General features: G+C 42.3%; 1 protein-coding gene across 1 annotated transcript in view; it reads right to left on the reverse strand.

Annotated features, from left to right (window-relative positions):
• Positions 1 to 26334, reverse strand: part of STAB2 (stabilin 2) — a 426796-nt gene that overhangs the window by 104324 nt on the left and 296138 nt on the right. Inside the window, exons 42-46 of the mRNA XM_085899123.1 lie at positions 19130 to 19255; positions 18965 to 19038; positions 17106 to 17177; positions 8528 to 8647; positions 5693 to 5740 (exon numbers count right to left, since the gene is read on the reverse strand). Coding sequence (XP_085755249.1) covers positions 5693 to 5740; positions 8528 to 8647; positions 17106 to 17177; positions 18965 to 19038; positions 19130 to 19255 — 440 coding nt within the window. The remainder of the gene's footprint in view (positions 1 to 5692; positions 5741 to 8527; positions 8648 to 17105; positions 17178 to 18964; positions 19039 to 19129; positions 19256 to 26334) is intronic.

Consider the following 26334-nt stretch of genomic DNA (forward strand, 5'->3'; position numbering starts at 1 on the left):
CATTCAAATTGGGGGCACAAATTCTATAAACAAACCCTACAACAGGTATAAAGGGGAAGGCTTAATAATTGAAGATGATAACTCAGGGTACAAGTTTGCAAGGACATGGGGGTGGGAGGGAAATGGTGCTGAATTGGGGGAAACAAGTTTGTAAAGTGAGAAAAAACAAGGAGAGCGTAAAGAAAGGGGAAATGTTTGGGTGGGGATAAGAGTAATCAGAAAAAAAATCGGGGTGTATGAGGCAGAGGGTAAAGGGAGAAGGGGAAAAAAGAAAGGGGGAAAGGAGAGGGAATAAAAACTTAAAACCTTCGTGTATGTAATATGCATATCATCCCAAACCTGCTAACTTATTCATAATATCTAAAAGAAATATTAAAATGGAGAACTGTCGAAGTAAGAGAATCATTTGACTTCATTATAAAATTTGAAAGTATGATTTTTATTTATTTATTTCGGAAATCCTCTTCCTTCATATTCAGCACACAACTGTTGGTGGAATCATTGGCTGAGGGTGCAGCTGTGCCACTGATGCAATGCCCCGATTACCAGTACACTGGTACACTCATTTTGCCAACCTCAGAAGGATGACAGGCTGAGTCAACCCCACCTGGTGTTGATTCAATGGCTGACAAGGGCTCTAACTCAGGACCTGAAGATTCCAAGCTAGCCACCCTAACAGCTAAGCCAACACTTGGCTTGTGTATTCAGAAATGTTGGCTCATGAAGGAGATGAACAACAGAGGGCAGCAGGTTCAGACGAGTAGGGGATCAAAGAGGAATGAGGAGACAGCAACAGCACACACAGATAATGTGTGGCATAAAGGAATGGGGCATTAAAGATGGGGGAGGGGCAGGAAAGAATGGGGAGGGGCAGGGGAGGTAGGTCAGCAAGAGAAGAGAGCAAGGGCAGGTAGGGGACAAAGCAGGAGTTCATGATTGGTAACACCTCAAGGATAGAGGGAGGGATACTACAAACAGTCCATTCCACAATCGTGAGAATAGAGGAGTAAAGGAATGGAGGTGAGTGAGCATTCGAGAGGAAGGTCGAGAGCTTAGATTTGGGGAGGATAACCAAGTGTGGGATTCTGTAAAAATCCATGTGACATTGGTGGGCTGGAAGACAACAGAGGGATGAGAGTGTCAGAGAAGTGAGGCCAGAAGTGTGGCGATAAAAAGTGAGGATGCATCATTCTTGCTGGAATGGGTTAAAAGCAAAATTTGGATTTGACAATTGTGCCAAGATATGTAAATATCATGGAGAGCCTTGGACTTGATTGACTCCCTGGGAACAACTTGGAAAGCAGCAATACCAGCACAGAGTAGGGACCTAGACTCCAAGATACACCATGATGAAAAAAAGTTTTAAGCACTATAATGAGTTCTAAGTGGCTCAGAATGGACTTGGTTCTGTGGTTTATCGCGACTGAGGAATCTGCCTGCCTTGGAAGCCTTTTTGGTTATTCAATCCACCCAGGACCAGTTGCCATTGAGTGTGATGCCTTGCAGCTCCAGGGACTTTACCTCTTCCACAGGTTGGCCAATATAGACGAGAGGTTCGAAAGATGATCCTTATAGTGGGACAAAGTGAGCATTGGATTCCATTGGTTTGAAATACCAGGGTGTTTCAAAAAGATTGATACAACTTGGACTTCCTGCCATTTCTTTGTTTTTTGGTTTATTCCATTTTCCTTTTCAGAGTTTGGTGGTCTTTGTGCCCTGGTATTTCTAGCTCTGAAGCTCAACTATACCATTAACATTGAAGCAGAGGACAAAAGTGGTGGCTCTGTGGTACGAGACTAAATCATATGTAGACACCCACCAGAAAATGTTGTTGAGGTTGTTGATGGCACCGTTCAAGTGGAAATAGGCTTCATCACTGAACCGGATGAGGTTGATCCAGTTTGGGTACCACTCCATCCTGACACTGAGCCAATTGCACATATCAAGTCTCCTTCTCATATCAGCTTGACTCAGTTTATACCTCATAGAGATGATGTATGGGAAAAGCTTCAGTTCCTTCGTGAGGATACACCAGACTGATATTGGTTTGATGCCTAGCTCCCGGGAGCGCCGGCGGTGGTACTTCTTGGGAGCGTCCACTGCAGAATCTCACACAGCGTTGATGTTGGCTTGGCTCTTGGTTACTGATGCTGGCCTGCCACTGTTGCCCTTGCTCTGGTCATGCGCTGTACCCTTGTGCTCAAAATGTTTCATATTAGGTTGAATGGAACAATTTGTGGGTCCAACACGTGTTCTGGGGTCGTATTCCTGGCAGAACCTCCGGCGGGTGTCGACATATGATTTAGTCTCACACCACAGAGCCACCACTTTTGTTTATGCTTCACTGTCAATGGCATAGTTGAGTTACGGAGCTAGAATTCCCAGCGAACAAATACCCCGATTACACCACCAAACCCTGAAAAGGGAAATGGTTATAGGTCAAGAAACAAAGAAATGGCAGGAAGTCAAAGTTGTATCAATCTTTTTGAAACACCCTGTGCATGTTTCTGGAAGCTGAATAACGACATATTTTCCAGATGTGAAGAGATGGATGCTGCAGCAGTCTGTTTCTCAGAGGTATGGCATCAGCAAAACGGTACAGGAGACTATCCAGTGAAGGGGCAAGGTCATTGATATATATGGTACCAAGAATAAGGTCAGTCCCAAAATGTTGCTCGATGGGAAAGCAGCTTCAAGAGGGTGATCTGAAGACAATGTCAGCAACAGCAACTCATTGTTTCTGCTCACAGAAGAAAATATGAAAATCATTAGCAGCCAGCTTGAAAAACAAAGCTGTGTCCCAGACAACATCAAAAAATTGTGGAATATCCAAAGAGATGGCCTTGATTTCCATTTTGAGATTTAGTGCATCTATCCATTGCTGGGTTAAAATAAGTAAATTTACTTGGTGGATTAGCTAGGGAAAAAAATCCAATTATCAGAGATGAGGGAGTTGGAGAATAGATAATACCTGAGGTCTGCAACAATGAGATTTCATCACTTTGCTTCTGATAGGGAGAAGGCTGACTTGTCTATAATTTATTGTTTCAGACTTGGAACTCTTCTTGTGAAAAGGGGTGACGCTTGCAACTTTTCAAAATGGAGATAGGAAACCATGTGAGAAAAAGCTACAGAAAAATGAGGAAAGAGGTGAGCATAAGATGCTGAAGCATCGTCCTTGATGATGACCATTCTAGTGCCATCGGGATGAGTTGCTGAGGAGGTATCAATACTGACGATAAGTTTCAACCTCAGTGGTTGAAACTGACCTCAGTGGAGGTCTGTGTGCTGAAGAGAGCAATCTGTTTTTGGTGGAAGGGTGTGTGGCAGAAGTGAGGGATTGAGGACCTTGGCCTCATCAGCAAAGACAGTCTCAAGACATTCAGCTTTTCCAGAACAGTCTACAACATGACTCCATCCTCGGGGGTGAAGGTACAGAAGTGGAATGTGTACCAGTTGCTCCAAGACGTTGAAAAAGACTTGAGAGGTTTGACTGCAGTTGAGCTTGAAGTTTGGCTCAAATTCATTAAAGACTTTTACTCACTAGTTAGGGCCTATGGGGAGTGATCGTAGGTTCCCCCCCCAGTTGGGTTGGCCCTCTTGGTGGAGTACATAAGCTGCTTTTTCATGATTGCTTTGCCACATATGCCTCGGTCAATCAGAATTGTGATGATGAATAATATAATTGGATGTGTGATGAGAAGACTTGGAGAAGAGTGAGAAAGCAGTCTGTCGAGAAAAGAATTCCAGAAACTATTGATTTCAAAAGTAGATGAGATTGTGGACCAGTCTGTGAGGGATAAGGTGGATTTCAGATAATACCAATCCACACTATCGAACTGCTCTCTGATAACCATCAAGGAGGCAAACACTTTCACAAGATTGTGATAAGAAGAGCCAAGCCCAACTTGAGGAGAAGTTGGGGGGAATTGAGAAGTTGGGGATTGCCCTTTGGGAAGTGGGAGGGGACATATTGTGGAGGGAATGGGAAAAAGGAGGATCCGGATGAGGGGCTGTTGAGCTGGGGGTGGGGACAGGGGTATAGCTGTGTGGAATGGCGAGAAGATCGGATGGTGTGGGTGGGGGTGTGGGAGGTGGTTCTGTGAAAGGGGAGGACATATGAAGGGTTTCAACCAGATTGATAACAACATGTCCCACACTTTTGCAGCCCAAGTTCCAGCACACAATCACAAATATTACAGCAACGTTGGAAAAAAGTGGACTATTAAATGCCTGTCGAAAATAATACTGCACTGTATTTTGGAAATTATCTACAAAATGTAGGTTTTGGTGCTGGCAAAGAAGGGCAGAATGAAAATGGGAAGGGGCACAAAGGCAGCAAGTGTGGGAGAATGGGATGGAAGGAAGGAAATGTAAGGAGAGATGGGAATGGGAAATGCAGATTGAGAACAGAAGGATCAAACATTCTTAATTACAACTTACATCCAACTCACTCAGAGAAGCACACAAAGGAATGAAAAAAAAAATTAATCACTCAGGAATGAGTAGATGTCAAGAAAAGAAGGATTTTGTTTATATTTTTTGTTTGTTTATTTTTTGCTCTCAGAGCCTACCTGTCGGTTCGCTGACGGACCAATTAGTCATTGGTATTTGCCAAAAATTTTGGGTGAGAAGGAGAAGAAGGAAAGGAAGAAAAGTTACCCATGCATAGAGTGCTTTAACCCCTCAACACACACCCCCTCTCCGTCCTCATGTCCCACCCCCGCCCCCCCCTGCCCTTTGAGGAGGACAAATTTACCCGTGAGAAGAGTGCTTTAACCTCAGCGTTGCCCAAGTGAAAAAGGAAATTGTAATAACCTCTGCCACCACCATTAGGTGGTGCTACATGGTACACATTTATATGGAGTATTTACACCCCCCCCACACCCCGTGAGGTTGCAGCCACATTGCATATGTTAACCCCCACACACAAAGTTGTGTTTGTACCTTGAATTTGGAGTTTGTAACTTAAAAGATGTGGCTATGCGAGAGAGAGAGAGACAGAGACAGAGACAGAGACAGAGACAGAGACAGAGACAGAGACAGAGACAGAGACAGAGACAGAGACAGAGACAGAGACAGAGACAGAGAGAGAGAGAGACAGAGACAGAGACAGAGACAGAGACAGAGACAGAGACAGAGACAGAGACAGAGACAGAGAGAGAGAGACAGAGACAGAGACAGAGACAGAGACAGAGACAGAGACAGAGACAGAGACAGAGACAGAGAGAGAGAGACAGAGACAGAGACAGAGACAGAGACAGAGACAGAGACAGAGACAGAAAATGCTGTATATATACATATTTTTTTTTTTAAACATAAACAATCAATACAACACAATATTAAAATAAAGAAGAGAGGTTTGGTGGGTGCAATGATTATTCCAAAAAATAAAAGTCAACAGTATTTAAAGGACGGTTTTGGGGGTGACGGAGAAGAGTCAGGAGTAAAGAGATCAGGATGGAGAATGAGGTGAAAACTTGACAAAGCCAAACAAGTTACAAACACCAAGTAAGCAAAAAACAACATATGGGACACTTGTGGATACCAACGAACACAATGTTTACCAACACAATAAACAAACATTTACATTACAGAGGGACTCAAAGTAAAGTGGCTCACAGACTTTTTGGAAAGCTTTTTGGAAATGCCAGGCAGGGTTTGATTTATAAACAGTTGATTTATATATTACCTGCATTTTTAAATAAACGCTCGATTCACCAGTATTGGACGAAAGGACCTAAAGGGAAAAGTGCAAACAAAATACAATTAGATTATTATTTCACTTTTTTAAATTTTTAAACCAAATCAATGTTCGCTTGAGATCAAAGTCACAGCATTTCAGTTCTTGTCAAAGACATTCTTGCCTTTTGCGAGATTATAAAATCAATTACAGCACATTCTTATCATTAGAAATGATTTTTAAAAATAAAAATTCTGGTCTTCCATTGACTCATCTGCTCTGTTATTGACTCAGACTGGAAATAGCTTCATAAAAACCTGCTTCCTCTCTCATGCACAAGTTTATTCCATGTCGTCTGCAGCTATCAAATCCACCCTCGTGACCCTGGTACACTGAATCCCGCGGAAAGGCAGTCACTATCAAGCAGCTTGCCTTCTTATTGCGTCAGGCGAAACTGACCGAGGGCGACCTTGGTCATTTGCAGAGCGCGCAGGTGTGTTTCTTTCCCCCAGGTGAGAGAAAACATATCTGGCTCGCCTTGAGGCTGAACTTTCCAATCTGCCTCCATCTTGAAAGTCTTTGTGGTGCATTGTTGAGTCTGTCTTCAGGAGTCTGTTCCACTTCCAATCCCTCTTTCACCTCAGCTAGCTTCAGTGGAGACACCACTTGAAGATAAGGCGGAATGTCTTAACTCTGTGTTTGACTCCAAAGCTTGTAAACCCAACCAATCCATCTCTGTCCCCATCTTACCCACGAATACACACTGCCTACTTTACAATGTGACTTTATCACCTGAAAATAGATAAAATGTTCCGAATCATTTCAACTCGGCCTCTGTAATGGCCCCAAGGATGCTGACGCCTGTATTCTCAAATCCTGCAGTGCTGCTCTCACTTCTCCTTGCCTGCTCTTGTCAATCTGTCCTTGACTTTACGTCATCTACTGTCTGATTGGGGGCACAGAATAGTGAAAAAATGTATTTCCTCAACTACAGACCAGTAAAATACTCCCAATTTTAAACAAGGTCATGGAAAGAACCAATCCAGCTGACATTGAGCCTTCCCTCTTCTCAGACAACGTTAAGTCTGCTCAATAATTTGGATTTGGACCCAGTCATTAAACTTTGGATGTCCTGCTGCTTCTCTCTCAACTATGGATGGAGGCCCTGAGTCATAAACATGAGGTCAGGGTTGTCCTCTTTGATATATCTATGGCATTTCACACAGTCAGCATGCTTTCTTGCGAAGTGCTTGCCAAGCTTTCTCCCTGTTGCATCTAAGGCCACCATTATACCTGGCTTGCCAAATTCCTCCACTCACAAAGTCAGCATACACCCCACAATGTAATCCTATAATATCTTCTCCTAGTGGAGAGTAGAGTTCCCCAAGGTAGCATCTTGGGTCCAGTTTTGCTCCTCATAAACTGAAATCGCATCACTAATGTCCTGGATAATATTCTTTTCTTCTTTGCGGATGACTCCATTTTGTGCCGTACTGTCTCTCCCCTCAGCGATAGTACAGCAGCAGCTACTTCCCTCTTTGCTGACATGAAAAGAATCAGACAATGGTCTGACAAATGTAACATGTCATTCAATCCGAGCATAATTCATGCCCTCACCTTGTCATGTCTTATAAACCTACCTTTATCTTTCCACAATCAATCACTGAAAAAAGTTCAGTGCTCTGAGATTTTGGGCTCTGCACCATTCTTCTTCTTTGGCTCTGCACCATTCTTCTTCTTTGTTCGTATGCAGCACAAGGCTGTGGGGTAGCATCACTGGCTGAGGGTGTGGCTGTGCTGTTGATGCCCTCGGCTGATCATGTGCAAGTCATGTATTCAAGCTGGCTTCCAAGGCCAGCCAAAGACTGGCATCCTCCATCTTGACAAATCCTTGCTTGCTCAATCTAAATTGCTCACAACCAATACAGCCTTTGTGTGGTGCTCACTGGAATACTCCTCGACCCTCCTACTCATGGTTGATGTGGAATCTAAAGCTCTCAACATCACTGGCACCTCCCACAAAGAAGCTGAAGCAAGAGCCGTGCTGTTCTCCCATCACTGAAAGTTTGGTAGCCTCTTTTTTTGAACGATCTCCATTCGGTCTTGCTCCGATTGCTCTTTCGACACACCTTCACATGTTCATCCAGGAACTTTCTCCTGTTTCCATCTTGCTCACCCCGTGCATCTCGCCATGTCCCTCCTTCCTCCCCACTTCCCATATTTTCAAAGTCTCTCTCTCTATTTTATCCTTCAACCCTACTGTTGGTGTTTCCCCCTTCTTTCCACTGTTCCTTTTGTTCTGTTGCATCCTGATCCATCCAGTGTTCTCAGTTTTCCATGAGTCTTGACCTTGTATAGAAAACAAACAAAAAAAACCTCATCTTTGTTAATCTTTTAAATCCAGACCGACTTGAAGAAATCGCATTCCGAAGGACAATGCAATCCCACTCTATGTTCCAGAGCTTCAATGTGGCACTGCACTACCATCTCGTATCATCTTCCATTTCTATCATCCCATTATCTTGTCGACCACCACCACCCCACCCCCCTCCCATTCTCAAATCCAAGATCTCCTGTGTATAGGTTATGATGTGCCTCCCTTCTCCTCACTCCCTCTTTCTTTTTCATCATTCATTCTCTTATTGTTCCATCCATTTGTTGTCGCACATCAGTTCCTCGGATATGTTGACTCAAAAATAGTCACAAGTCATGCATTTGATAACACTGACAACTTTTGGGAGAAAACAGTTAAGCTACAAAAGTGTGAGGACATCACAAACAGCATGGGTTGAAATAAACAATTGCAGCAAATTAAAAATTAAAATTGATAGTGCAGCTTCTAACCTGCAGGATTGTTCCCTTGCAAGTGTAGCCATCCCCAATGTAGTTCTGAAAGCAAGCGCACGTAGCTATCCCAGGCCCAGTGTGGTTACATTTTGCAAAGGGACTGCAGCCTCCATTGTTCTGAAATTATCAAAACGATTTTACATTTCAACGCATTATAAAGCATGGATAAATAGATCGACATTATATAATATACAAAACATGTTAAGCTTTTCCTAAAAAACACATGTGGATACTCACTGTTTAGTATTTTATAAAAGGTGCCCCTTTTTTACCTCCACCACTGAAGGATGTAGTGCTGCTTCTCTCTGAGGAGGTGATGTTTTCACCCCTCTCTGTCTGTCTGCCTGTGTGCAGGATATCTCAAAAAGTTGCGCACGGATCTGGATGAAATTTTGTGGACCGGTTCGGTGTGTGACGCGGACGAACTGATTAGATATTGGTGAAGATCCGAATGTGGATCCAAGTACTATAATTTTTAAAGTGATTCTTCACCATTGAGAGATAGGGCCAAAAATGATATATACAGTAGCATGATATTTAAAAAATGTATTGGGCCAGATATGTTCTCGTGGATCAGGCATTACGTGGTGGAGGTACGCGCAATAACGAGTGTCCTGGCTTATATTTGAGAAAAGGGGATTTTTGGATGGTGCTCCCTTTTCATTGGTCAAGCTGCCCTGAAGACAATCAGTCAACCACGAGCACGTCATTAGGTTATCAATCCACCAGCGAGGTACCCGTGCTACACACAGGTGGGAGCCCAGGAGCTCAACAAGCTCAAATGAGCTAAGATCCTCGTCCTCTTAATGATGACGTCAGAAAAACGAATATGACGTCATTGTGATGTATCAGGTTTGCGATAAATTATCAGTGCTAATGCCCGGCTTGATTCCCACAAACAAAATTCAACCAGCTTGCCTAGTTTCAGAGATAATGGTATAGGTGATTTCCATTAGCGGCGATATTATGATGTCATAACTTTTTTTTCTAGGAGGAATTTTCAAATTCGGAGATGGTTATTGCCTGCGCAGAGTATTTTTTTACATATATACGCCAAGTTTCAGGAAGTTTCAATGAAAACTGGAGGCTGTGAAACAAAAAAGTCCAAAAGAAGAAGATGAAGAACAACAACGTGAGTAAGACTTAGAGATCCTCCACGAGGATCTAAAAAAGACTCCCACCCACTTAAGGACACGTGCAGGGACTCCAAAAGCTGCACATAAATTTGGTGGCGCTGGCCCCAAAACTGTGGGAGTAGTACTGTGTAAAATCAATGTACCTTTAAATATGATGAAGCTGATGGTGATGTCGATGGTGTTGGCTGGGCAGGGTGGATTGACTCTCATGTACAATGGTGAAGGAAATGGGTTATTACAGAAAAAAAATAGCAAAAAGGCTCAAGCAAACGTGGTGTGATGTTGATGGAAAAGTCCATACACGGATTCTACTGAAACGGCGAATACCAAGCCCTCTAATGTGTCGACACGCGGACAATTTAATTCACCTGCAAAACTCCTTGATAGACTGGATTCTTCATCTTTTTTCCGTCTTTTGGAGAAAGGTTAGCGTCGTATGGGTGGAAATGCAAAGTCTCAATTGTATTAAGATATTACTGAACCAGCGAATATGTCCACGTGCAGTAAATAGCGAAACCGCGAATGCCGAAGTCATGAATGTGTTTACATGCTGAGAAGGCGCAGTTTTTCGTACAGGCGGAAACTCAAAATTGTACTTGTTTTGAGAAATTTATGAAACGTCCCACCCACCTTCGGCCACCCGCTGGGACCCCAAAAGGTTCCACAGAAAGTTTGGCAGGGTTAGCCCCAAAACTGAGGGAGTAGTTTGGGAATGGAGAGATAGGCAGACAGGCAAACAGACAGAAAGTCCTTCTTTATTATAGTATAGCAGATGGATGACAGTTATTAATGAGTCAGCTAGGATTTTACTGAATCTGAGAACAATATGGTCATTCTCTTGGAACATGCTAAGCTTCCAATAGTTGGGAATAACATCGTTAGTATAGCTACCTTGAATTGGAGTTGAACCCACTATTTCCAGCTTATCCGTCTCGTATTCTCATCAACATGTCACTGCCGTACCCAACTGACATTTGTCATGTGCAAGAGGGGATTACATAGGAAGGTGCAAATGCAATGGCACAATAGATGAACATGAGCTAATACTCGTAGATTGTTTGACAGCTTCCATGAAATAATGGATGCAGATATACATGAGATACGTAAGTTGAAGGCAGTACATCGTACAACCACCAGCAGGCTGTTAAGCCTACATTCTCAAAACTATTCAAAACGAACTTAGATGCTCATTTCTTAGCAGGGCTTTCTGTCACAACCCCTCAAAATTTGCTGATTTTTCAGCATTTTTGAGACTTTTTGGAAGTATAAATTTTAACAGTAATAAAAAACTAGTATAAATAGTATAAATATAGTAGTAAATAGTATAAATACAGTAAATGGTAGAAATTTTAATGGTAATCACACTCTCACTGTTTCTCCGAAAGGACCTTCTGGAAAACCTCCATCTACTTTCTCAACAATACTCTTGAAGAAGTCCTTTCTTTCAAGCTTCTGGGTCTTACTATCTGCCATGATCTTTCCTGGGAAAGCCACATTTCCAAGCTGGCCTCCAAAGCCAGTCGCCAACTGGGCATCCTCCGTCGTGCAGTCCTTCCTTGACACACCTACCTGAGCTCCAGACCACATACAAAGCTTTTGTCCGCAGCCTGATGGAGTACTGCTTCCCCCTCTGAGCTGGTGCTCCCGCCTCTCACCTTTCTCAGCTTCATGCCGTGGAAACCAAGGCATTTAGGATCATTGGTATCTCCCGCGATGCGGATGAGTCTTTGGGTCTCTCACTCTCTCACTGTGGGCAAAGTCGGTCGCCTTTCTGTCTTCTCCAGTCTCGTCTCTGGCCTCACCCCCCCTGCTCTGTCTGTTATCTGTGCCCCCCCCGCCCATATTTCCGCAGAGCGCTCAAGGTCCGCCAGCAATACCCTTCTGGTGAAACTACCAAAATCAAGAATCACTGCTCACCTTCACTCTTTCATTCCTATTTTTTTTTCCTGCCTCTGGAACAAACTCCCACACTCTCTTTAATCCCACTCTTCCCTCCAAGTCTTCAAAACAGCAGTTCATCACCATCTCTCATCTTCCCCCATCCAGAACCATGATCCTTTCTACCTCCGTTAATCCACCCCAAACCCACCTCATTCAAATTCCCCACTTTCCTTCCTGAAAGTCCCTGCAGTGTCCATCTTGTTTACCCCATGTACCTCGCCCCATCCCTTTCTCTTCCAACAGATCTCCTCATGTCTCCGCTCTGAGATTGAAGTGTTGAATGACATAAGTTTCCGTAACAATATTATGCTCCAGAGATAATGCAGTTCATACATGCTGCGACGGTCATTGCCATCACACTTGGGTCGGAACATGGAGAAAGTCATTTCAGTTTGTCATCACAATTAAATTAAATAACGATTACCACAAAGGCCAATGCTCAACAATTCTCCCCCAAAAATGTCGATGGTGGCATGTTGTCCATTGATCCACGTCAATCTTTTAATAGGCTCGTGCACCCAAGCACAAAGGAAAAAACAAAATAGGATTGTTGAGCAGGATTTCTGCAGCATGCCATATATGAGAGGAGTTCAAAGGGTCATCAGACTAATATACATTGTGAAATATACATGCTTGATAATGCCTGGTGCATGGATCCATCCATTGGGATCATGCTCTATGCAGAGCTTTGGGGCTGCCTAAGCAGTCTCCTTGACTATTGGGTACAATCCTGGATGGGTCGCCACTCCGACACAGGATACCAGCATACTGGCACTCCTTTTACTGACCTCAGAAGGATGTCAGGCAGAGTCAACCCCACCTGGTATTAATTCAACAGCCAAGGGGGATTTGAACTCAGGATCCCACCACCCTTACCATTAAGCCAACACCTGACATAATGGATGGATGCTTGATATGTATATTCTGTCGAGAACTTTTTGTATTCCATGGTAGAACACCATACATATACAGTGATTTATTATCACACGAGTAGGGGAACTCAGCATTGCCAGCCAATGCTGGCTCCCCCCCCGCCCCTTCTCCTCCTCCCACCCTTCCCCCTCCCTCATCCCATCCCTTCAGCTGCCTGTACCCACCCCACCCTGTCCCTCCTGAATCCCACCCTGCCTCCTTCCTCCGGATTCCTATCCTATCCCTTCCTCTCCCTCCTCTCACCCCTGACTCCTCCCATCTCCTCCCTCTGGACTCCCACCCACCCATTCCTCTCCCTCCTTTCACCCCTGCCTCATCCCACCGCTCCCTCCGGACTCCCACCCCACCCTTTCCCTTCCCTCCTCTCACCCCTGCCTTATCCCATCCCCTCCCTCTGGACTCCCACCCCGCCCCTTCCCCTCCCTCTGGACTCCCACCATCTCATTCCCTACCCCTTCCCCTCCCTCTGAACTCCCACCCTCCTCCCCCTGCCTCCCCTGATTAGTGGAGGTTGTCTTTGGGGATTCCCACTCACTGAGGATCTGTCCTCCATCTCCCCATTGGGATCATACTCTGTACAGAGTGTTGGTGCTGCTGAAGCAGTCTCCTGTGCTGTTGGGCACAATCCTGGATGGGTCGCCACTCCGACGCAAGATACTCAAATGGCTCGATTATAATCCCAGCAAGCTGGTACTTATTTTGCCGACCTCAGAAGGATGATGGGCTGAGTCAACCCCACCTGTTATTAATTCAACAGCCAAGTGGGATTTGAACTTGGATTCCTTGGATCCCAAGCCCATCACGCCGAGCCATTAAGCCAATAACAGGCATACATGGACTGCACAGTGCAGAAATGCAAGTTAACTCGACAACTTGCGTGTAATACCCTCTGCCACCACTGAGTGGTGCTACACAATACACATCTACATTGAAAATTTTTGTCGACCTGACCTCCAGAACCTCTGCGACTACAGATGAAACCAAGTAGCACATATTCACCATGGGGTCGAACTTGGTCCATGTGCCTAGTTTGGTGGCAATTGGCCCAGTAGGTTTGGCATGATTGGTGTTACACACAGACAATGACATTTATGTATTAAATGATGAGAATAAAGCTTCCATTGAAAAATGAGACCATTGTCCCCAAAATTATGGAAAAGTATTCACTGATACAGCAAGTACAGTATGAACAGTTATCTTCAACAAAGTTCACTTTGACCACATTTCTGACCAAGTGGACAATTTTTGTTGTATTACAAGCATTGAATAAGGGGGTTCTATCATTATAGTTCTTTAGTGATTAAGTAATTTTATAAGTGCATTGAAGCGTCTTCCTGCCATTCCCTTTGTGTTTGACATTTTGGAACTGCATGGAAAAGACGGGATTTTGTTTCAATTTTGGCTGCCTAATGGACAGAAGGTGAATGCGCGGCCTGTTTGTTCAGTTATGAGGAGGGGAAATATATGGCAGAAGGCATGGCATGAGTTTTGCAGTATTTTAAACCAAGTCTACAGCAAGGACAGGAAAATGCACAGAGGTTATGTTATCGCGCCATTTTATGGAGGGAAATTGAGTTATAGAGGGAAAAATTCCCTTGCATATTGTTATCGAAGGTGGACGGAGGTTATGTTTTCACATTTGTCTGTCTGTCTGTGAGCAGGATATCTGAAAAGGTTATAGATGGATTCAGATGAAACTTGGGGGACAGGTTGGGTCTGTTTTATATATTTTATGCAGCCTGTGGCTCCTTGGCTGCATAATTTCCTGGGGATGCGGCTGTGCCAGCTGCTGCTGCAATGCCCCCACCACCAGTAAGCTGGTACTCATTTGCCGACCTTGGAAGGATGACGGGCAGAATCAACCTACGTGGTGTTAATTCAGTGAAATAACAGGGACTTAAACTCGAGACCCTCGGATGTTATTCAGCCACCTAAACCGTGAAGCCAACACCAGGCAGTTTGGTGTGTGACAACAACGAATTGTTTTCGATTGGTGAAGACCAGATCGGGATACGAGAATTTTTTTAATATTCTACTTGATTCTTCACCTTTTAGAGGAGGAGATTGGGACCATACTCTTTGCAGAGCGTTGGTGCTGCTTAAGCAGTCTCCTTGGCTATTGGGTACAATTCTGGACGGATCCAGAGTTCAAATCCCACTCAGCTGTTGAATTAATACCAGGTGGGGTTAACGCAGCCTGTCATTCTTTCGAGGATGGCAAAAATGAGTGCCAGCATGCTGGTATACTGTATCGGAGTGGCGACCCGTCCAGGATTGTGCCCAATAGCCAAGGAGACTGCTTAAGCAGCACCAACGCTCTGCACAAAGTATGGTCCCAATCTCCTCCTCCTTCAACTCTTATAATTATACACCACTCTCATTTGCAAGCCAAGTATGGATGTGCATATACTTTATTTTCAAATTTAACCCTTCCATGAGCAAATCCAAGTTAATTTCTTATTAAATGGTGGAGAAACTCCACATTATGAGAAAACTCGTAGCTGGCAGTGGGACAAGATTTTCAATTTCGTATACCAGGTACGAGCTATTTAGTAGGACTGTTCTTAGCACTGAATCTACCTTGGTATTATGTCATTGGTAATGGTAGACCATGTGCTGAGTACCACATGGTGTGTTTTTTCTTTTTTGCTTCTTGTCATTACCCTTTAAAATGGCGCGTGTGAATGCAGACGAAGTGGCAAAACTTCTCATGGAAACTGACAATGATGATCCTGATTACTACATAGATTTATGTTCACTGAACTTCTAGCAGATTGTTAATCCCACACCCAGCACGATTAGTGTACTCATAGTTGTAGTCAGAAGTGATTTTTTTTTTTCACAATTGAGAGATTGTGTCCAAAATGATTACCAACTTGATATGTCAAAAAGTTGTGGACGAGTTGTGACAAACTTTGTGGATGAGTTGGATAGATGACAAGAACAAGCCGATTCGATTTTGGTTCAAGTCCGGATCCAGATGTGGCCTATCAGTCGGATATAAAACGTAAACTGTTCAGCCTGGTGGGGGGATGCGCTCTACTGAGTGCAGTTTTTGTTGTAAATGTTGTCTATTGAATGTTAAAGCATTTCACAATGTATGAATTTAAATGAATTTAAAGGTCTTGGGATTTGTGGGTAATTGCTGATTTCTGACGTAATCTGTAAATCAGCTAAACATCAATGTCGGGTGTATTTATAAATTTTTGTGTGCAATTTATCATGAATTGGCTTATTTTTGTCATTGCTGTTCTTGGAATCTTGGTGCCATTTGACCTGACCCCTTATAAAGGGCAGAGGAGGAGAAGAAGAAAGCTTATTTTTTGTAATGCTGGAATTATTCCTTTGATTGGTGAACCGGATACATACATAGTTTGACGGGTTGAATGGTATGAGATAAAATAGCGACCACAAGGAAGGATAAAACGCTTAGCTCATTCCTTGTGGTGCAGCATGGAGAAAGGTCTTTCGGGCCTGCAGCAAATCGCACATGATAGCCGAGAAGGTAATTTGGACTTTACATTCTGTGTGACCCCCAGGGATTTGCAGCAGTGCTTTGCAATCGATATATGCTTGTGCTCGATTATCTAGACCTGTGTGTTTTCTGAGTTTTCGACATCAATTGATGGAATTTCACCGATTTCCTGCGTTTTACACCCAATGCCTCGGAAACTTTCACCATCGTTGATGCATTGGCTAATGTGGTTATCTTCTGATTTTTTTTTTTTCTGTTTTCGCTTTTTCATCAAGGCAAGCTTAAACACACATCCTAGATTCATTTGGTAAACTGCTGGATTTTAAGGATTTCTTTATTTGTGGATATCATCTTGAAATCATGCGCTTTTTTTATTATGAGTGACTCATGCCAACGACATCAACTTTGTGTAAACTTGTTTATCAATTCCACAGAAGCTCTGAGTCCTTATCAGTAAACCTATCCTATATGTATTGTTGTACGATATTGATGGATTTGTTGAGGATGGAGTCACAAACAGCTCAGAGCTTCAGAACAATCAGTCAGTAGAATCAAGCTCGATGGTTACATACCCTGCACCAACAGAGCCATGCTATGTTTTACTATCAGTACAATGATTACCATTTCGAAAGTAACATTCAAAAGTGTTTATTCAACATTTTGGTTTCTTGAAAAAGTAAAAATCAGGAAACAATTTGATGCATATAAAATGTATCAGAAGGAGAACAGAAGTAACCACATAAGGATATTTTTTTAAAATGCTATACATAATGGGTGTCATGATGATTATTTGTGATTTAAATGAAAGGCCCTACTTCCTCCCCACACCCCATTATTTATCCAAGTCTCCCTCTATTTTGTCCTTCAACCCTGCAGTTGGTGTTTTCCACTCTCCCTCATCTGCTCCTTTTGTTCTGTTGCATCCTGATCCGTTCAGTGGTCTAACTTTTCCATGAGCCTCGACTCTGTGTACAAATAAGGTCTTTATATAACTTCGACATTAGTGACGAGCGAGCAACCAGAGCAAACCAACACTATACAAGTAACATGCGTGGGTGTGTGAAAACTGCTGAAAGCATCGCGTGCTTACCGCTTTACAAGGGTTGATTGGTTCACATGATTTGTCATTTCCAGTGTAACCTTCCAGGCAGTTACAGACAGCCTAGGATTGGTGTTAATAAAATAATCAGTGTTAATATAATCCAAATGGGTAGATCATTAAAAAAAAGGAAAAACATTTTCAATTGCAATGTCGGCATAAGCATTCCATCAGTGTTCCATAATAACAAGTTACAGTCGACTCTTGTGAACATGGATAAATGAGAAAATGGCTTTGATAAGACAAACGCCACTTTTAGATACCATTCATTTAATTAAACTAAAGAACATGAACAATTGATCAAAATAAACAAGATGTTGATTGAGGTATGCCAACTGCCATGGGAAGCAAGGAGAAGCTGATGTTTCAGGCATTAACCATTTGCAGAGCAAAAGAGGTTTGCTTCGATGAAAGGTTAACACCCGAAACGTCAGCCTCTTCTTGCTTCCCATGACAGTTAACATACCTCAATCAGTGTCCTGGTGATTTCATCCATTGTTCTACCTATCCACCGATGCAGATCGACACGAGCCTTCAACAAGAACACAAGTCTCCATTCTGCGGAGAATATGAATCCGAGGAAAAAGAAGAAAGAGAAACAAAGTTAAATTAGGGAGATTCAAATCCAATATGGTTGATATACAGCTTTCCATTCTGAGCAAGACATGCAATATTCCCGAGTGGAATCCACTTGTTTGCTTTTTCTCAGAGGCAGACGATGCTTGCTGGTGCAAACTCACTTATCTTTCCCTACCCCTACTTTCTCCCCACGCCCATTATTTATCCAAGTCTCCCTCTATTTTGTCCTTCTTGCTTCCCACGACGGATAGCATGCCTTAAGTGTTGCAGGAAAGAAAATGTTCCAATCTTTGCAGGTCTATTGATGAAGGATGTAAAGATTCTGCTATTTTATTTTCCCAAATATGCTTGCCGATTTTGAAGAACAGAGCTCTGAGAGAAAGAAAAGATGGCGGTAGTGCTGCAGCAAAACAATAGCTATTTTCCTCTCCTGCAGCATCAGAGCAGAGATTGGAATGTTTTCCTCCTCCAAGTGCTCAAAGCAAAGGAGTGAAGCTTCTTCCTTCTGCTCATTCATATCTGCCACGATTATGGAGACGAGTCGCATGTCATGAAGAAGCACATTTGGTGTTCCCTTGATGTTCTTGACTTTACAAATGCACTAACTTTCACAGAAGCAGCAATGGGATAGATATTATGTCCCCACTGAACAAGAGCTTCAAGGTATATTTCTTCCTTTGTACTCACACATGTTTGACAAGCAAAACCAAAATGTCAGGAATGAACATCGGATGCCATGAAGTATGGAATGTTAGGAGGAAAGGCAAACAAATACAAGGTCTGGCGGAGGATATGTCATTGCCATGCGTGCAGTACATGAAGGGAAGTCAAAAAGTATTTCACTTTATTGTGGATATCTAGGACAATAAGAGCATGGTTTATATTCCAATGGTATCAGGAAATTTGCATACAAATGGAAAATGATGTTTGATGCTGCTGGAAATTACACATAAGAGGACAAACATCCATGATGAGTTTTACTCATGGTGGCGATGAGGGTAGTTGAGGGGAAGGGAGGGACGGACTTCTCAACTACCTCTTGATTTTCCGGGTCTTCTCATGAGAGATAATTGCTGAAAATATTATGATTGCAAAACCACATTTAGGATGAATATTTACGAAGACGAATGGTCTGTGTAATAAAGTCATTAATTTTAATGAGAATCCGCTGTATTTGGCCTATTGGAAAACAATGTGTCAGTATAGAAAACAAATCGGAAAAAGAGCAGGAGAATAATACATTTAAAAACGATTATGTAATCAGCAGGTACCTTGTTTGGCCCGATGTGTGTGCATTCTGCATTTTTGTCACAACCGCCATTGTTCTCCCGGCACGGGTCAATTTCTAACAAATAAAACAATACGCATGAGAAATCTCTGATGCACATTATATTTATTGAGAGCATATTCATAAGTGCACGGATTTGGTGAGTTACCCAGGCATATAACTCCATCTCCGGTGAAGCCTGACATGCAAACGCAGTTGCGCAGGCCAGGCTTTGTGCGATGACAAATGGCGTATTTGGAGCAACCACCATTCTCTGTCTCACAGGCATTAATGCCTGTTTTGGGAAAATAGAAACCAAGAAGTGTTACATATAAAAACGTAACATATATTATAAGTAATCGTATGAGAAATTATCCTTGAGCTCCAATCTTTAACTTGCGGATTTGATGATAATTATCCAGAAACTATCCTTCAACTCGCAGATTCGATGATATATAAAAATTACAATGATATACTGTCGGACCCTGCTAGTCACAAATTCGATGATATCTATAAAATTACAATGATATGTTGGCGAACACTACTATTCACGGATTCGATGATATATAAAAATTACAACGATATACTGTCGGAACCTGCTATTCACAAATTCGATGATATCTATAAAATTAATATATTATATAAGTCTTATATATGTCCAACCCTGCTATTCACTAATTTGATTACATATATATATATATATATATATATATATATATATATATATATATATATATATATATATATATATATATATAATAGAAAATGACAACGATAACAATGATATACTGTCGGATCCCGCTATTCATGGATTCGATGATATATAAAAATTACAATGATATACTGTCGGATCCCGTTATTCATGGATTCACTATTCATGGTGTCAGGTCAGGCAGTATTGCAGCACTCTCTGAGGTTCGGAGACCAGATTGCAGAGAGATCATGGTGGGTGGTTACACCTACTATTGGTCTGGTCACTCTGATGGTTACCATTCCCAAGGAGTTGCTGTAGCTGTGTCCAATAAGTTGACTCCAATGATAATTGAGATAACATTGGTCAACGAGCGTATTATGAGACGAAGGATTCGTCACTCCTTTGGTGTTATTTCCCTGGTCTCTGTTTATGCTCAAACTGAGGCGAGTGATCTCACCATGAAGGATGCATTCTACGCCACGCTCGAGTCTGTGGTTGATCAGTGCCCCAGACAAGATACACTTCTAGTCTTGGAGGATTTCAATGCATTGACTGGAACTGATAGGGATGGCTATGAGACGTGTGTTCATCCCCATGGGTCAGGAACTATGAAACAGAATAGCACTAAGTTCCTTGACTTTGCAAGAAGTCATGGACTTAGGGTGGCCGGTTCATGGTTTCAGCGCCCACAAGCTCATCGTTGGACTTGGTATTCCAACGCTGGCGGTGTGGCAAAGGAGATTGACCATGTCCTCGTTGATGGTCGCTGGAGGATGATCCAGAACTGCAGGGTCTACCGGAGTGCTCAGTTCCTCAATAATGACCACTGGCTTGTTGTAGGAACTCTGAAGTTGCACCTTAAATCCAGGAAAATGGTACCATCCCAGCCTAGGCTGCATGTTGGCAAGCTCAAGGATGAGAGGGTAGCTGAGGAGTCTGCGAACAAGCTGAGTGGAGATTTCAGGAGTCTGGGTGCTTTGGGTGGTCCTAAAGAGTTGTGGAGTGCCTTCAAGACCACCATCCTTGATGTTGCCGGTGGATGTCTTCGAACTCACCATAGGGCAAAGAAGAATTTTGTCTCTCAAGGGACACTGGAGACCATTGACCAGAGTCGCAGGGCCAGGCTGAATGGCAGAGCTGAGCTATTCAAGGAGCTGAGGCGTAAAACTGTACGTGCACTGAGGGTGGACAACGAGGCCTATGTGTGAGGAATCTGTGAGGGGGTAGAGCATCACCTGTGGTCAAGGGATTCTCGTCCTGCTTACAGGGGAATTCGCTCATTGTGTTCATCCAAGCCCTTCCCTCAGTGTACTGCAGTTGGAGCAGAGAGTGGTAGGCTCTTGACAGAGGAGTCCGAAGTGAAGGCCCGCTGGGCCGGTTATTTTGAGTGGTTGTACCAGGCTGATCCACCAGCTGTCGAGTTGGACTTCAGGGGTGTTACAATCCCTGTTGCAGACCTTCCAATCAACTGTGGTCCACCTTCGCTTGTAGAAACACGGGCTGCGGTGAACCGGTTGAAATGGGGGTAAAGCTCCAGGGATCTGTGGCATCCATGCTGAACTTCTCAAGGCTGGTGGAAATGCTGCACTCGTGTCGTTGCATGCAGTTCTGTGCTCTGCTTGGAACACAAACATCATCCCCACTGATTGGAAGAGGGGCCTTGTTGTCCCTCTCTGGAAAGGGAAGGGTGATCGCTAAGACTGAACAACTACCGAGGGGTGACGCTGCTCTCAGTGCCGGGCAAGGTCTTTGCTCGGATAATTCTTGATAGGGTTCGCCACCATCTGCTTGAGCACCAGCGTCCAGAGCATTCAGGCTTTACACCAAAGAGGTCAACGATTGACCATATCCTTGCTCTTCCAGTCCTCACCGAATGCAGACGAGAGTTTCGGCAGGGGCTGCTTGCAGCTTATGTTGATCTATGTAAAGCCTTTGATTCATTGAATCGGAATGCCCTCTGGAGGATTCTTGGTCTTCGTGGGGTGCCACCAAAGCTGATCGATCTGATGTCTGAACCTGACTCTGGCACTGAGAGTGCTGTGAGATGTGGTGGTACCATCTCTGACTTATTTCCAGTTGTTACTGGAGTTCATCAGGGGTGGGTACTGGCCCCCACACTTTTCAGCACTTGTATGGACTGGATTCTAGGGAGGTGGTTGGAGAGATCAAGCTGCAGTGCATCGTTTGGGAATGTCAAGATCTCGGACCTTGATTTCGCAGATGATGCAGTCATCTTTGCGGAGACTTTAGATTTACTTTTGGGGGCCCTCGAGGTGCTGAATGAATGAGGAGTCGGAGCCACTGGGTTACGGGTTTCCTGGGTCAAAATGAAGATCCAGGCTTTCAATGACATCTTGGATGCCACTGTCCTGTCTGTGCCTGTCTGTGGTGAGGATGTTGAGGTCGTGGAGAGATTCACTTACCTTGGCAGTGATATTCATGTCTCTGCCAGCTGTGAGTCAGGGGTCAATTGACGTCTGGGTCGGGCCTGGAGAGTCATGGATTCACTGGATAATGGGATGTGGGGCTGCCGGTGCCTGTGTGGGAGGATGAAAGTCTGAGTCTTCAAGTCCTTGGTGCTTCGAGTCTTGCTCTATGGATGCGAGACTTGGACTCTGATCAAGGATCTGAGATGGAGACTTAATTCCTTTGGTACCAGGTCTCTTTGGAGAATCCTTGGCTATCGCTGGTCGGACTTTGTGTCCAACGAGCGGTTGCTGAGAGAGACTCAAATGAGATTTGTTACCTGCACAGTCCGTGAGCGTCAGATGCGGCAGTATGGACATGTGGCTCGTTATCCTGACACTGATCCTGCTCACCAGATTCTCTCAGCGAGGGAGTCTCGTGAGTGGAGGAGGCCAATGGGCCGACTACGTGCCTCGTGATTGCAGCAGGTTGATTGACATCTCAAGGAGATGGGGATGGGCCAGGCATCTGCCTGGGGGATGGCCAGACGGAGGCCCCTGGAGTACCGGTGGAAAGTGGACACAGCGACGCGCTGCTCTGGCACATGCTTCCATACCTGACCTGACCTGACTATTCGTGGACCCCACATATGTGGTTGATAAAATGGGACCTGCTTCTACATTCACGACCCTGTACTTCACAAGTTTTTTTCTTCGTGTCTTCACAGTTTTTGCGGGTGTATTCGTGTTTTTTTTAATTTTTTGTCGCATTTTCATCGTTTTTAGTGCGGGGTATTCACGGTATTTCGCGGGCGTATTCGTGGTTTTTCACAGGACATATTATTTTCCCTGATGAATCACGAAACGCCAGAAACTATCCCTATTTTTCCTGTTGATTCAATGCCCCGATATTCGCGGCATTTTCCAGGAATGAATCCCCCGTGAATAGCGGGATTCTACAGTGTGTGTGTGTGTGTGTGTGTGTGTGTGTGTGTGTGTGTGTGTGTGTGTGTGTGTGTGTGTGTGTGTGTGTGTGTGTGTGTTCATATGTATGTATGTATATATATATATATATATATATATATATATATATATATATATATATATATATATATATATACATATACATATATATATACATATACATATACAAATATACATATATATACATATATATATATATATATATATATATATATATATATATATATATATATATATATATATATATATATATATATATATATATATATATATATATATATATATATATATATATATATATATATATATATATATATATATATATATATATATATATATATATATATATATATATATATATATATATATATATATATATATATATATATATATATATATATATATATATATATATATATATATATATATATATATATATATATATATATATATATATATATATATATATATATATATATATATATATATATATATATATATATATATATATATATATATATATATATATATATATATATATATATATATATATATATATATATATATATATATATATATATATATATATATATATATATATATATATATATATATATATATATATATATATATATATATATATATATATATATATATATATACACATATATATATATATATATATATATATATATATATATATATATATATATATATATATATATATATATATATATATATATATATATATATATATATATATATATATATATATATATATATATATATATATATATATATATATATATATATATATATATATATATATATATATATATATATATATATATATACATATATATATATATATATATACATATATATATATATATATATATATATATATATATATATATATATATATATATATATATATATATATATATATATATATATATATATATATATATATATATATATATATATATATATATATATATATATATATATATATATATATACATATACATATACATATATACAGTGGGGAGAACAAGTATTTGATACACTGCAGATTTTGCAGGTTTTCCCACTTACAAAGCATGTAGAGGTCTGTAATTTTTATCATAGGTACACTTCAACTGTGAAAGACGGAATCTAAAACAAAAATCCTGAAAATCACATTGTGTGATTTTTAAATAATTAATTTGCATTTTATTGCATGAAATAAGTATTTGATACATCAGAAAAACAGAACTTAATATTTGGTACAGAAACCTTTGTTTGCAATTTCAGAGATCAGACGTTTCCTATAGTTCTTAACCAGGTTTGCACAGACTGCAGCAGGGATTTTGGCCCACTCCTCCATACAGATCTTCTCCAGATCCTTCAGGTTTCGGGGCTGTCGCTGGGAAACACAGACTTTCAGCTCCCTCCAAAGATTTTCTATTGGGTTCAGGTCTGGAGACTGGCTGGGCCACTCCAGGACCTTGAGATGCTTCTTACGGAGCCACTCCTTAGTTGCCCTGGCTGTGTGTTTCGGGTCGTTGTCATGCTGGAAGACCCAGCCATGCCCCATCTTCAATGCTCTTGTTGAGGGAAGGAGGATGTTGGCCAAGATCTCGCGATACATGTCCCCATCCATCCTCCCCTCAATACGGTGCAGTCGTCCTGTCCCCTTTGCAGAAAAGCATCCCCAAAGAATTATGTTTCCACCTCCATGCTTCATGGTTGGGTTGGTGTTCTTGGGGTTGCACTCATCCTTCTTCTTCCTCCAAACACGGCGAGTGGAGTTTAAACCAAAAAGCTCTATTTTGGTCTCATCAGACCACATGACCTTCTCGCATTCCTCCTCTGGATCATCCAGATGGTCATTGGCAAACTTCAGACAGGCCTGGACATGCGCTGGCTTGAGCAGAGGGACCTTGCGTGCACTGCAGGATTTTAATCCATGATGGCGTAGTGTGTTACTTATGGTTTTCTTTGATACGGTGGTCCCAGCTCTCTTCAGGTCATTGACCAGGTCCTGCCATGTAGTTCTGGGCTGATCCCTCACCTTTCCCATGATCATTGAGGCTCCACGAGGTGAGATCTTGCATGGAGCCCCAGACCGAGGGAGATTGACTGTTATCTTGAACTTCTTCCATTTTCTAATAATTGCGCCAATAGTTGTTGCCTTCTCACCAAGCTGCTTGCCTATTGCCCTGTAGCCCATCCCGGCCTTGTGCAAGTCTACAATTTTGTCCCTGATGTCCTTAGACAGTTCTCTGGTCTTCCCATTGTGGAGAGGTTGGAGTCTGATTGATTGAGTGTGGACAGCTGTCTTTTATGCAGATAACGAGTTCAAACAGGTGCAGTTAATACAGGTAATGAGTGGAGAATGGGAGGGCTTCTTAAAGACAAAACTAACAGGTCTGTGAGAGCTGGAATTCTTTCTGGTTGGAAGGTGATCGAATACTTATTTCATGCAATCGAATGCAAATTAATTATTTTAAAATCATACAATGTGATTTTCAGGATTTTTGTTTTAGATTCCGTCTTTCACAGTTGAAGTGTACCTATGATAAAAATTACAGACCTCTACGTGCTTTGTAAGTGGGAAAACCTGCAAAATCTGCAGTGTATCAAATACTTGTTCTCCCCACTGTACATATATATATATATATATATATATATATATATATATATATATATATATATATATATATATATATATATATATATATACATACATATTGTTGTGGTTGACCAAATTCGCAAACCACCATTCAGGTCCCTGAGGTGAGATATCTCGGTAAGTATATGTGTAGTTAGGCCCAAACCCGTTGTCTAGAGGGAATAAATGTCATTCATGAGGGCTGCGACTCTTCAGGATAGCCGTTTTTCTTTTACTATCTTTATTTTGGACCAGCCGCCATTATTACCACCACCAACCACGTCTCAACAGCCATCACAACAACAAACACCAACCACAACGCGGCCATCACAACAACAACCACCAACCACAACGCCGCTTCACCACAACCGCCACGACCTTTACCGTCACAACTCGCCACCATCGCATCACCGTCATCTCGCGCCACTCGTGGGCACCGATGCTGGACTCGTGCGGGGCGCGCACCGAGCAGCGTGTTCAAAAACATCACGGACTTTCCGCAGAAAAACGGATCAAAAACGACTCACGCCCACTTTTGTTCCGTCCAATCGGTGAGCGAGGGGCGATTTGGCCCCGCCTCCAGGGCGTTGGAGGGCGGTCGCTATATGCAAATACATGGATCAAAAAGCATTCAC

The sequence above is a fragment of the Eptatretus burgeri genome, chromosome 10 (assembly GCF_056783735.1).
Source record: "Eptatretus burgeri isolate ZD-2024b chromosome 10, Ebu_testis_v1, whole genome shotgun sequence".
NCBI lineage: Eukaryota > Metazoa > Chordata > Myxini > Myxiniformes > Myxinidae > Eptatretus > Eptatretus burgeri.